We start from the raw sequence: 14,664 nt of genomic DNA, 5'->3' as shown, positions 1-14,664 counted from the left end.
TATTTAAAATGAATTTCCAAATTGTGCAGATTGTTTATAGATGTTTGTCAATTTTGATTAACACTGTTGATTAACTTGAAATAAAATAAAACTAACTTATAACTAACTTTTTGGCAAGATATAGGAGCTTGTTTCAAGTCAGTAATTTCTTAAAATTGATGGAGAAATACTTGGTCCATTGGCAGATTATTTCCTTATAATAAGATATTTTTGTTATTTTATGAGATAAATAATCTGCCAATGGACATATTATTTCATCAATATTAAGGAATTACTGATTTAAAACAAACTACTGTATCTTGCCGAAAAGTTATTTCAAGTGTAGTAAGATATTTTCACTAGAAATGAGAAGGATGATTAGAAATATTTGGTAACATTTTGTGTTTTTGCAGTGTGAGAGGCTGCTACAGGACAGCTAATAAAAAAAAAAAAGATTTTTACTCAAACTCTTCATACTCGCTCTGTCATAAAATAAAAATGACTTCCAAAAGTCACAATAAAAAAGAAACTTTTATTTATCCATCAGTTCCATCAAATCCACACCTGAGGTCACCGAGCCTCATTGCTTCGGCCTTCGCCGGATAAAAGACACGCCGCGTCCGACTGATCTGAGGTCAGATCGAAGCTACTTCACCATGAAGATTATGGTTAAGATTCAGGAGGCGGTAAGCTGATTCAGAGTCCCAGCCCGGGGCGATCTTCCTCCCTTTTACATCGTGTCATTTATGTATGAGCGAGAGGAGAAGCGGCAGCTTTCCCTGGCTCTCCGTCTCAGAGGTGTGCTGGGAGATTACCCCCCGATGGCGGAGAAATCCTGTGCCAAGTAGATAAGAACTCGCTCCATGCTCATGTAAACTCACCAGCCACATACTTTAGGTGCAGCCAGTCGTTGCATCACCGCGTGATTCGACGCATAAGTATTTTACAGTTTCAAAAGGCTTCTTACATCACCAACACATGAGGACTCGCATTAGCCTTGTGGTCAATAACGCACGTCATCTTCCGGAGAAGAGAGAGAAAAAAACAATCTCATAAGTTAAACGTTATTTCATTATTAGATACAAAATGTGTTTTGTCATCTTGTGCTGGTGGATTTCATCAGAGCTGCCAGGCTCATTATTCCTTAATTAGGACTCGCAAGTAAACGACTACAAATCAATCTGACATCTGATAAACAAAGCAGACGCAATGCAAATGAACTTCCAGTTCTTTCTTTTTCTGAATCAAGTCAACATCTGCTCTAGACTTCTTCTTAAACATTTAAAGAAGAATCAAATGGAAAAGATGTGTAAAAATATTAATCTGACATCATGGATTTAAATGTCTGCTGTGGCTTCTGTTTGATGATCCTAAATTTAACCAGTAAACTGATTAAGTATATTTCTTGTTAAAAAATTACAAAATGTTCTTCAAAAAAGGGGGTTTATTTACTGAGAAAAAATATTTTATGAGTTTAAATAGTAAAGGAAAAAAATTAAGTACACCCCAGCTGCTTCGATTGGGTTGTTTCTTCAAACATATAAGATTTGAAGAAACCTTTAAAGGTTTTCTTTTAATGTAGAAAACAATTAATGTTGACCTATTGTGCTTCATTTATGGGTTAGGATAGATCTATAGTCTATTCAAAACATGTTCATTACGTTTTGTTTTAACACAAAATCATTCCCAGATAATGAGCTTTTAGCTTTAGGGCGTCTTGTCACTTTAAATCCAAATCGTCTGCTGCTGGCCAAACTCAAAGTTTACACTCACAAATGAAAATAACTGCAAATGAATGCACAAATACACAACCTTACATCTCTGAAAAGCAGAAGTGGAGCCTCCTGCACAACCAACAAGAATGCAGTAAGTGGTTTCTGGATGGTAAGTCAACAATAAAACACTCACATACAGCGGTAAAACCAGCTGACTAAACATGCTAGAGCTCCGCTTTGGTTGCTAGGTAACGGTGCAGCATGACTTAACAGTCGGGAGGTTTTAGAAACGGCTCATTTTCCAGACACCAAAAATCTTTGACTTGTTACCAAAAAATAACTGGTTTGTTTTATTCAAACAAACCAGTTGAGACCCAAATGGAAGAACAAAAATGTGCAAAAAGTGAATTAAGTCATCAAAGTTCAATCCAAAATCCGACTAAAAGATATGGCAAAAGCAAAGAGATACATCGAATTAGGAAAATATCTTGAAAGCAAAATTTCCCTGGTATGTTAAGGCAACCTGCTTCTCCATATCCTTGAGACTATGTTAGATTTTTTGAAAGATGAAAATTGCAGATAAATCATCTTACCCAATTTGCAAAATTTTTTATTTACATTTAACTAAAACGTTCTCCTCCATGTTGAGTGAGACGAACATCTTCTGACACATGTTGCAAGCTCTCTTCACGTGATCAGAGCGATTAGCCGCCACAGGATTAACCTCAGCTAATGTCTTTAAAACGCTCTGAAGAGGGCAGCTTTGACTCTAAGCTGGCTTGACAAGTGTCAGACATGGAGGTGTTTCAGGACTCTGCAGGGACGAGTCGCAGCCGGAGACGGGTCCTGGCTGCAAACGACTGGTTTTGTTTCCAACAAAAGGACGTCAGCGGGTAAACGGATCGCCGTGTAAAGCTGGCAAACCGGCAGACACAGGAATTACTGATAAAATGGCTTAAAATTTTATAATTCAGAAAGTTTTTGTGCTTCAGTCCAAGTTGCCAAGAGTGTTCAATCTAGTTTATTTTAGCAACAGTGATTACTTACTGATTCTGTCATATATATTTACTTAAGTAGAATAACTCTCTTAATTTATTAACTTAGTCACGTAGTTCAAATTATTAAAAAGCCCAAGAAAGTGTCCTTCTAAATACTAAACAGTATATGGGGTACCGTTCAAAAAAACTACACAGAAATAATCTGGATTATTTAGACTGAAATACGAGGAAAAAAAACAATAAGGGTTCATTTATTGTAATTTATATTTTCACCATGTTATTTATTCATTTATAAATGTCAGTTTCAGACTAAATATTTAATTAGCAAGCTAAATATTAAATAATTTTTTCTTCATACTCAAGTAATATTCAGTAATATTTAAATAAATATTTAGTTTAGAGCTAGATATTAAGCTTGCTAACTAAATATTAACAAGCTAGATATTGCTTCAATCTAAATATTTAGCTTTTATTTGAAGCTAAATGTTTATTTCTAAACTAAATATCTAGCTTGGAGATAAATATTTTGCTTGCTAACTAAATATTCGGTTTGTTAACTAAATATTTAGCTGGCAAAATGAATATTTAGCTTTCAATAGATTTTTACTATATTTCTAGTTAAATATTTAACATGAACATTTAACTTAAAATATTTAGTTTGAAATATTTAGCCAGAAAGCTAAACATTTAGCTTGTCAAATAACAACTTAGTTTGAAACCAGACTAAATATTCTGTTAGCAACCTATTAAATATTCAGCGTGCTAAATAGCATGTTACTTAGCTAGAATGCTAATTATTTAGCTCCAAAATAAAGCAAGCTAAATAAGTTAAACATGTAGTCTAACCCAAGTCATCCCATTAAAACAGGACTGAACATATTTCTACTTTTTAGTTTGTCTTGGTAAGAAAATTTTTTCTATTTTCAATCATTTTGAATTTCAATGTTTTTAATTGAAGTTTTAATGGGAAGAAACTTGTTTTAGATGCACTTTTATAGAGAAAAAATATAAAATATTTGTTCTAATTTATAAGTTTTATTTAGAAAAATTGCCTCTCATAATGGAAATTTTTAAAATCTTTTGAAACTTTTCTGTAGGTGTTTTGAGTCACTCTTGCATGATGTGATTCGCATCATGTTGCTCCGTTTGTAAAGCATCACATCTTTTCTGTTAGCTCGGATGTCCTATTCAAATTGTGGCTCTGATTATGAACACTGCAGGGCACAAGGTGCTAAAACATGTGAGACATATCCTATAACATATTTTGCACAGGAACGCTGCTGCTGTCGGGACCCAAAATTTACTGCCGCTTTTAGGATAATAATGGAGATCTAAGGCCATTTTTTCAGGGTGCTACAGACTGATTCCACCTGAATTTCAATGAATCTAGAAGAAAAATCCTCCCTAAAGAATAAGAAAGAGGATGTGTCCTTAATATTTAAAAGTGTTTTAATGCCATGCTGCAGCTAGTATTGAAGATGAAAAGTAATTCATGCAGAAAGAGACAGGATTCTGCATAAAGAGATGTATACATGTAGTGGCAGATGACTCAGAGGTGCAAAAATATAAATAATAAATAAAAATGGTAAATATAGAGTATTCATGTTGTCTCCTGGTCGAGGTGAGCAAATAAATTATTTTTATAGTACAATAAGCATTCACACAAAATGATACAGCAAATATGTGGAATGTCTCTTTTCCTTTTGTACACAAACTGCTGTGTCTATATTTATGGTTTTGAACTATAAGTATAGACACAAGAGGAAACTAAGACAACAAACAGGAAGTATTTTGAACGTCAAAGAGAGGATATTATAAATCAGGTCTAAAAATACATTAAAAGAGGGCAAAAAGAGGATATATCAATCTGTTTTCTTCCTCCATTAAAAACGGTCCATCGACCTGATGTTGACTAATCAATTATCAGTGCTCTCTTTTCCCTCTAAAATGTGAAATAAATATTTTATACAACCACAAACCATCCACTCAGAAGGATTGTTCTGATTTAGACGTAGTTTGGTCCTACAACAAACTTTTGTCGACTCAAGTTCCAATTTCCAAGGATAATATATCACAGTTTAGCTAGCTATGTAGCTAGCTAGATAATTACCACAGGCTAGGCTGTTTTGTTAACTTTCAGTTCAATAAAGTTCAACATCTGAAAGGCAGATAGAATTTGAATTTAAGCTAGCGCTTTAGCATCAGCTTCTGCTTAATACCGTATTGGTAGAATGTTTTAGCGTTAGCGTAACTAATGTTTGTGATTAGTGCCGACCACTGGTTTTGACCATTAGCAATTCTGGTCTAAAATGAAAATACCTTTACAACTGAATTTTACTACCACAGTGAATGTTTTGTAATCATAAACTGGGATTATATCCCCAGCAGAGACCAGTTTGTCAGATTAGAAAGCTGTTATAGTAGCTGGTGGCCTGCTTGCACTCATCATGGCAGCCAAAATGATGCCTTCAGGCTTTTTGCCTCAGGCTGTTTGATGAGCATCTTTATTTTCTCCATGGAGTCGATACAGAAGATTAATTGAGACAACCTTCACAATATGGGCCTTAATCATACATTCTGCACTCTGAATTTCATATAATATATATCAATGCTAATTTAAATAGCTCTCAGTATTCACTCTGCTTGTAAAAACAACAGCCTGGATGCTTGGTGTATTGTGTATTGTGCATTCAGGCTGCGGAGCGTAATTTGTCCCTGAGATCATTTAATAAAAAGGCAGCTATAAAATTTATTTTACTTTCTTAATCAGCATTTGTCAAGACACTGGAAAATCTTAACGCTGGATTTAGAGATGCTCTGAATTAGGACAGAAATTAAGCCGTTGCATATTTGTTTAATATTCAGAAGTGGTTACAACAGTAAATTGTTATGTTTGTTTCTGTTTTACTGCAATTAAAATTTAGCTTCATTTGAATGGTTAAGACAGGTTTTGACTTTATGTTGTGAGGAAGTAAGTTTATTTCACCTTAACCTGTCAATATCCAAATAAGTTGTTTGTTTTTACTCTGATTTTGTGTTTTATCATTTAAAACATCTGAAACTAAACATAACTGTCTGATTACATTGTTTCTAAAAACACAAATAATCCACTACAATTAATCAGTTAGTGGAACTTTTTTATAACAAATTACACTTTTGTCATATTTTGATGATAATGTTGTACCTTTTCTTATTGTAATATTATTTAACGTAACACTACAACTTTTGGCCAACTCTCGCCATTAGGTTATATTAGATTACATAAATTTATGCAACATTTGCAGCAATTTTGGGGGAAAAAAGATATTTCATTAACACAAAAATTTAAATCACTAAAAGTTATTATTTACAAACAAGTTAGAGCGTAAATTGTGGATCATGTTATTTTATTTCAACCGTAAACTAAAAAAAAAACTAAATTTGATTGGTGATTTTGAGAATGATACTCGTCAAATTGTAAAGTTTGTTACTGATTTCTCAATTGTCGACTGTATTTATGTCTTTTTTTGTGTGGTTTTATAATTTAAAGCACTTTGAACTGCCTTGTTGCTGAAGTATGCTGAACACTCCTTTGCATGTTATTATTTAAATCTGGAAATTTTGCGCATTCGCACGAAGCTGGAGGACAGGAAAAAGATTATTTTACATATTATCCGTAGCCGCGTTGCTGCTACGATTCCCTTCACCAAATGAAACCTGGAGATGTAGGAACTATTAATTTAGTGCTGCGTTTCCCAGCAAATGTAAAAATAAAGCAGAAAAACTGTTGAACAACAACAACTCAAAACAAATCATATTCTTCTTTTCTCTCGCTCTCTGTGTCGGCTACGCTACATGCAGATGCGTTGCCATAGCAACTGACAACAACGCCGCCATATGTTTCAGGATTCATTACTGAATCCTCAAACATTTCCCACATAAAGAAGAGAACATTGAGTTCGTTACTGTTTTACGTTTTTAGGCTTGATGTTTATTTTGTGATTATTAATAATTGATCGCTGTGGTAGATTAGCTACTCATGCTGTTAGCTAATCTAACACAGCAGAATAAACATCTGCTCTACTGATGATCTGGCAGAGTTGGCGTTTAGGTCGCCTATTTTTTTGTTTTGTAACTGAACCAAATTCCACAGCAAATCTACATGTTAAATTTGCCATAGTCAAGCTAGCATTACTGACCTACTTCCTTCTTCGTCGCTCTTTTTTGTTCTTAATCAAGACTTTTTCCTGACCTTGTCATCTAGTTGTAGTGTTGACTATTACTAGCAAACCACTGCATCACTTTTCCTTTTATATATCAGGCAGACAATCAAGATTTTGAGAACTTAGCAGCTAAAACCGATGCTAGACATTGTCAGGGAGCAGTTTTTTGCCCTCCAGCAGGGAAACGGGGGCAGGATGTTGCACGCGTGGCGTCACACCGCAAGAGGTCAATACAAATAAACTGACTTGATGGATTGAAATGGTCTCAGCTTTACCTTTGTCTTTTTCTTTGAGGTTGTTCAGGTATTTCAGAAGCTCTGCGTTCGCCTGGACACAAAAAACTTCCCTCGTCTGCAGGCCTCCGCCGCAGAGCCCAGTCATGTTGGTGCGCCGTCGGTCTTGTTGGCTCAGCAGCACGTCGACCCGACAGTCGCTCCACTCCGTGGTTCTCCATGTGTAGCTACAAGGATGACATGAAACAGCAAAGATGGACAGACAGGAGCGTGGGTGTAATGAAGTGTCAAAATATGCACATTTTAAATCCTGCTGATATAAACTTATGTAAATAATATATGTCACATGGTTTCAACCAAGAAAATAGCAGATGTTCAAATGAAAGTGACAATTTCATTCATTCAAAATCCAGTTTATGTAGCTTTGTTTTAGGTCGAGAAAGTCTGGATAATGTAAATTTTTGTCACTTGGGCCAAAAATTACATAATTTCTAATCAAATTCTAATTACCGGTACTTGCTCAACAACAAACTAGAGTGACAACAATGTAAATAACAAATTAGTGACACATTTTGTAAGATTGGGTGTGTAAATTATTGTATCCCCAAAAATTAGGAAGGATTTTGCATGTTTGCCTACAAATAATAAAAATAAAGGCGTATATTTTGCACATTTTTAGGGAAAAAAAACTCTCATCTATCAAAACAGAAGTTTTGTCACTTTTTGGATAAAATTTTATACGTTTAGGAATACTTAATTAAAAGTAACAAAGTATACATGTTCCTGTTTACTATAAAACCAAAGAGAATGCAGAAAAGATTAATATTTTCCATTATAAGAACATTTTAATTTGTTTGTAATAACTTTGTGTTAATTAAAAACAAAAAGTCTTCATCTGCACACCCTTGACGTAACATTTTAAAATGTGTAGGAGCAGCAAAGTGTGAGCAGTTTGACAGAAAACCAAATAATCCCTTGGATTGGATTAAAACATATGGCTTTAGTTTGAAGTGTGCTGAAACTGAGCCGCCTGTAAGACTGAATGCAGGTACATCGTCTGTGAAAATTCAAAATAGCCTTACAGTCTCCCTGCAATTGCCTTTACTTTTTGTCTGGCACCAGCCCAGCCACTTATACTAATCTCTATCCATATGCTGACTCACACACACACACACACACACACAGCATGAACCACCCAGGAGAGCAAATTATCTTGGTGATACGTGAAAAGGGAGGTCAACAGGAAGTGCGTGCAGCCTGAGTCGATGCTTTTATTTTTCTGTATGGTGTGAGTGCGTGACTGAAATACTGAATGAGTCCCTGCAGTATTTCATAGCAGAGTCTGAATACTGCAAGAAAAGGCAAGGATATCATAATAACAACGTATATTTACAGTATAAACTGGATATTTATGTAGCATTTATAAAAAAACACAACCAGTTTTTACCATCACAGTCTGAATCAGCCTCAACTTTCCTAGTATTAGGTCAGTCGGGATAAACAAAATTATCAGAATAAATTCATTTCTGTGTTTAGAAATTTTTAATGCTTAATTCCTTTAAAGACAGAAGTCACTAAGATCACTATGCCTTTAAAAACAATTAGAAAAATTCACTAGATCCATGAATTTTCACCAACAGATCAGAATTTGTAGTTTTGACATCGGCAGTGTTAAAGTAGTTTTGGGTTTTATTTCGTTGTAACTTTTTGTTTGACTACTTCAACTCATTTTAATTAGTTTTTAGAGTGTGTTTGTTCATTTGTTAAACATTGTTTGGTTTTAGCTTACACTGCAAAAACACAAAACATTACCAAGTATTTTTGGTCCAGTTTCTAGTGCAAATATCTTAGTTTACTTAAAATAAGACAAAAGTGACTCAGTAAGATATTGGAGCTTGTTTTTAGTCAATAATTCCTTAATATTGATGAAAAAGTAACAGTTCCACTGGCTATTTCTGCACTGCCTGCCACTTTTGCCTGTTTTCACTGTCTAAGCTCAATCATTATATATATATACAGTATATTTTAAATGCAATTTTGGTTACCAAGACATCACAATCCATTCATTTTGGATATTTAAAATATTTTCCATTTCCAGTGTTAAATTATCTTTAGAAATTTATGTTTTCTTTATGTTTAAGTGGGTATACTTGCATTAATAAGCTAATATTATCATTATTATTTTGGTGGATTATGGCCTCAAAATCACAATATTGTCATTGATCGCAATAATGTCAGGGAAAATTTAAGTTTATTATTGTGACAGCCTAATGTAGCATCAGATACAAATTACCTTGCACAGGGAGGAACGCTTCCCCCCGGAGGTTCACAGGACTCCGTCTCCTCCAGTACTGGACACTCAACGCCCTCGCCAACAGAGACTTGGAGCGCCTGTCGTCTCCGGGTGCGGTTTCCTCTTGGAGACTCGGGGTCCGCGCAGGCCTTGGAGCAGGCGCTCCAGTCGGTCCACTCCGTTACCTGGCAGTCTTTAGGGAGGACGCAGGACTGGATGGTCAGCGGCAGCTCCCGCGGTATGCACAGGCTGGGACGGAGAAGGCAGAAGACGGGTCAGGTGTGAAGGAGGAGGAGACAGAACTAACAACACTACGAAGTGGGAAATCTTCAGGACTGGAAACAGAAGTCAGAACCCTGAGGAATTCTGGGTTCAAATTTTAAGGGGATCTATTATGCAAAATTCACATTTTGCACATTTTTGAACTTCCATTTTGCTCTAAGGCTGCGTTTACTCAACAGTCTGAAGTGACCCAATTCCTTTTTTTTCTTTCTTTTCTTTGCCTTAATGCGATCTGTATCCGATCTTTTCATGAGAGTCTGAACAACACAAGTCGGATTATTTTCAAATGTGACCCAGGCCACTTGGATGTCCGATTCAAATGTGACGTGAAAATGAACGGCCAGGTCGCATTCATCCGACCTGAACGTCATTGATACTCGACAAACGTCACTATTTAGTGTCCTGATACGCGCAAGACAAACAACCAGTAGTGATGCGCCACCTGAAGCCAGGCTTCCAGGCGTGTACCGAGTAAAAAGGGGGCGTGTCAATGAAGCCCCGCTTCGATGCTTGTGTCGTTTTGCTGAAAACCACGTGACTAACAACAAACGATCCCTCGCATTGCATGGGTCACGTGACTGCTTCAATTTGCGTGTCGGTTTTCAAAATAAAAGCATGATGAGCCGTGCCGCTTCATGGGTTGTTGTATTTGATCGCATCAGAGGAGTATTTGTCTTCAGCAGTGGCCGAAATAAAAGGAACCTTTTATAGTTAATGTATATTAAACATTTTGATGATGGCACTCATCAAAATGTAATGTTTGTTATTGTTTTTCTCAATGGTTTATTATGATATATTTTGTGACTTTATATTTGTGTGTTTTTTATTATGTAACGCACTTTGAAACTGCTGTAAAAGACAAGGATGTTTTTTATTAACTTACTATTTAGAAACCACCTGCTGCATTCTTGTTGGTTGTGCAGGAGGAACTACTTATTCTTTTCAAGGATGTATGGTTGTTTAATTATACATTTGTTTGCAGCTGTTTACACTCACATGTGAGTGTAAATATTGAGCTGGGGGACATGATCAGCAGCTGCTTATTTGGATTAAACAGTGACAAGACACCCTAAAACAGATCAAAACAGGCAGAACTGACCAGACAAAAATCTAATCCAAGAATTTAGAATGAAATGGGTTTTTTTTTGTATAGGTGAGAGATGGCATATTAAATCATACTTAATGACTTTCAAACATGCAAAGCTTGGCAGCCGGATTCAGTGGAGCACACAGTACTATAAAAACTGTTAATGCATACAATGGAGCTAGTCTGATCACTTAACTCCACAGATTAAAATCCCACTGATTCTCCAGTTTGAAACTAGAACCCTCTACATTTTGACATGACATGATTGGGCAAAACAATCAGCATAAGTAAGGTTAACCACATATCTTTAAAATACAAAACTGAAGGCATAATACTGAACTACTGCAGCTTTACATGATCAAGTTCAAGTTTTCATGCTAATGATCCAATTAAGGTGTTAAAAAAAATCTAATCCTGTAATGAAATGCAGCCTCTGTGGAGAACAAGGTCTGATGTGATTTAAAAGCCTTTCTTTTTGTTCACCAGACAATGTCATCCTGGTTTTCAAGACAAGTCGCCGCTCTGAAAGTCTGAAACTTTGGCTCCTCAATATCCAGTGACAGATTTAGGGAAAGTATATATATATAAATAAAAAAACGTTTTCTTTCTGCTTTTGACGCTGTCATTAGCTGATCTTATTAGCATACATGGTGCATAATGAGGTTCACATCAAGAGTAAAACAAGACTCTTTGTATTCATAAGTCAAGTGTTAAGACAACCACAACAGGCTGTGATTCATTGTTCGCCCACATCTTTTGATCATCTAACAACATTTAGTCGTAATGAGTAACCCGTCCTACTTGGGTCCCTTTCCAATCATTAGAAATTTGTTCCAACCAAAGCCGTCTGTTTTCTGCGACTCGTTCTGGAAGTCCTCTCCCTCGAGGCGAAGCAGCTGACGAGCTATTAGAGCTAATTACAGCTCTGCTTCATTTAGAAGCCTCTCATTTAGACGCTACCACCACACTTCACCTCCAGCATCTCTGATTTTTTTATTTTTTTGTATAAATTCTTTTTTATCTCGTAGCTCCCGTGTCTTTGCAGATTAAGACACCTCTGCCGGCTTTGAAGTAGCACCGAAGCGACACTGTGAATAATCCTGGGTTTGTTTTTCCGCCAAGCGCACATGGTGAGCTGGCTCGTTTCTGCTTTTGGAGAAAAACAATGAGAAATTTAAACGTGACGCACCGATGGCTCGATTTCTCGTTTCAGATGGAAGTTGTTGTATTAAAAAGCCGCTAATGCAGCCAGTGACCCATTTTCTCTTCAATCTTTGGATCCTTTGAGCCTTCCCCGCTTGTTGTCCGCATCATGGACATTTTGGGGTAGAGCTCAAAGTTGGAGGATGAAGTCATTATTTCTTTATCTCAGCTATTCAGACAGAATGAGGACAAAATAATTTCTAGTTAAATAAGTACGCTGATGCAGAGAAAATGCTCATTTTTAAGCCTTTAAGTTTTAAAGTTATATTCTAACAATGGACTTTGTACCTGCTCCTGAAAAACATAATTCTGCATCTGTCAAAAGGTTAAAGAAAACATGTTTTCTTTAATCTGTGAATCATTCACATTTATCATGAATATGAATGATAAAGAAACATTCACATTCATACATCTATGTTTATTTCACTTTAATCAAACTCTAGTTTGTTATTCTAGAAAGTCCTGCTTGTTTTGGGAGGTCTGAACTCTGATGAGGACTAAAAAACAAACAAGCTCTGGTCTGTCTAAAAACCTCGGTTTTTGGTTCGATTAATGTGAACTCTGGTGCAGGAAGCGGACCAAAGCGCAAGGCATTCTGGGTAAATATAACCAAAACAAGCACACAAGGCTAACGCTACTACAAAACCACAAAATCTAATCAAGTATTTTTGAAATATCTTCGTACACTTGCAATAGATTTCAAGTGAAAATGTAACATTTGTTACATTTTCAGTTAGTGTGGTTCTCTTTCCCATTGCAATGTGTCAAATGATTCAAACTAAATAAAAACCTGTTCCCCTCCTCACCTGTGATGGCGCTGCAATAAGAACTACTGAAGAAAAACAACAGTGTTGCGCAACTTCCTTCTTCATGAAATGTAAACAAAATTGGAGCAGCTTCAGATTTTAGTGGTTGTAGGATTCTTCTTTTGTCTCCGGTAAAAAAATAAAAAATACGAGTCATTTCTCCCAGTTACACTAACACAAAATCTTACCAAGTATTTTTGGTCAGTTTCTAGTGAAATTAAGTTACTTGAAATAAGAAAACTAATTTACAAATAACTTCTCAGCAAAATTCTGGAGCTTGTTTTAAGTTAATAACTCCTAAATTTTGATGAATAAGTACTAGTTCTATGCAGATTATTTCACTAAAAACATGGAAAAATATCTTGTTATAAGAATTTGTTTTTAGAACTTTTAGTACATTTATTTGATTTCTCCTATTGCCCTGAATCACAGCATTCATTTTCTTTTTACCTCCTGCTACATTATTTGAAATATTAATTTAAAACACAGAATTTCTGAATAAGCTTTCAAGGTTTTTCTGTTGGAAATATAAGAGAAAACGGCACACAAATTGGAACTGGTATTGAATTATTTTGTTTTTGAAAAAGAACTTCTGTATTTATAAAAATAAAATAAAAATACAAATAATTCCTTCACCTATAAAGTGGGGAAAATGTCTTGTTGTAAGTGAAATAATCTGCTAATGGAACTAGAAGTTGTTCATCAATATTAAGGAATAATATTGACTGAAAACAAGCTGCAATATCTTGCTGAAAAGTTACTTGTAAGTTAGTTTTGTTGTATTTGCACTAGAAACTGGACGAAATATACTTGGTAGGATTTTGTGTTTTTGCAGTGTAACCTGAATAAATGACTCGTGTTTTTTTTTACCAAACACAAAAGAGAAATCCTACAACCGTTAAAATCTGACGCTATTCTATATTTGTTTACATTTTGTGAAGAAGGAAGTTTTTTCTTCAGAGGTTTCCATGTAATTTTCTTCAGTAGTTCTTAATGCAGCGCCACCACAGGCGAGGAGGGGAACAGGTTTTTCAATTGGTTTGGATCGTTTGACACAAAGCAGTGTGAAAGTGAACCTAACCGGCTGAAAATGTAACAAATCTTGTAATTTTTGTTCTCCAATCGAACAGAGTCTACGGGACTATCAGGTGTGAAAAAATCCTTAATGTTGTGCAGTAGAGGCAACGTTTCCTCTAAAAACAAAACTGATCAACAAGCAGAGGAAGCCAGAAACTTATTTTTAAAGAAAGCCGCATGTGAGGAACCAGTGAGACACCATGGAGAAAGAAGCGTCCCAGTGACAGATGTTCATCAAACAAAATTGGAAATGAAGCGAGCAAGATGTTCAGGGGACGCCTGGCTAGGACATGTCTGGATCTCTGCTTCTCTGGGAAGTTTGCTCCAGTTTCCACAAGAAAAAACAACTATGAATATTTCAGAACAAGAAATAAACAAGTCAAGGATTAATATTAATGCTCCTAAGAGCATGCAAGTTGTTTTCAAGGTTCCTTTAAAAGTATCGATCCCAGTCAGTGGCGAGAGCCCCACGCTAACAAAGCATCAACGGCTAGATATCCCAGAATGCAGCTTTACCATAGAAGATATGTGACTGTTTGAAAGATAAATTCAGGCTTGCAGCTGTTCCTGGAGTAGGAAAACCTTGATAAACTCACCAAGATCAAAGTCTGCCGGGAGCAGCTGTGACATTTAATACAGGGAAGGAAATGGAGACAACAGCTCATTAGAAGAATATAGATCTACCCTACAGTTATGCTGAAAAGCCAAATGTGTATTACGCCACAAATTAATGCCAGTTATAAAAAGGATAACCTATGGCAACTCAATGTTTCATCACTTTCAGTCGCA

The 14,664-nt window shown here is 35.8% G+C and overlaps 1 protein-coding gene across 3 annotated transcripts in view; it reads right to left on the bottom strand.

The window, feature by feature from the left end:
* The window catches only part of thsd7ab (thrombospondin, type I, domain containing 7Ab), a 226,578-nt gene that overhangs the window by 128,829 nt on the left and 83,085 nt on the right, over positions 1-14,664 (bottom strand). For all 3 annotated transcript variants that reach the window (XM_032558677.1, XM_032558674.1, XM_032558676.1), the window contains exons 3-4: positions 9,421-9,669; positions 7,170-7,354 (exon numbers count right to left, since the gene is read on the bottom strand). In XM_032558677.1, coding sequence (XP_032414568.1) covers positions 7,170-7,354; positions 9,421-9,669 — 434 coding nt within the window. The remainder of the gene's footprint in view (positions 1-7,169; positions 7,355-9,420; positions 9,670-14,664) is intronic.

Source organism: Xiphophorus hellerii, chromosome 3 (genome assembly GCF_003331165.1).
Source record: "Xiphophorus hellerii strain 12219 chromosome 3, Xiphophorus_hellerii-4.1, whole genome shotgun sequence".
Taxonomy (NCBI): Eukaryota; Metazoa; Chordata; class Actinopteri; order Cyprinodontiformes; family Poeciliidae; genus Xiphophorus; species Xiphophorus hellerii.
Note: the sequence above shows the minus strand (reverse complement) of the source record. Positions and strands in the feature narration are given on the sequence as shown.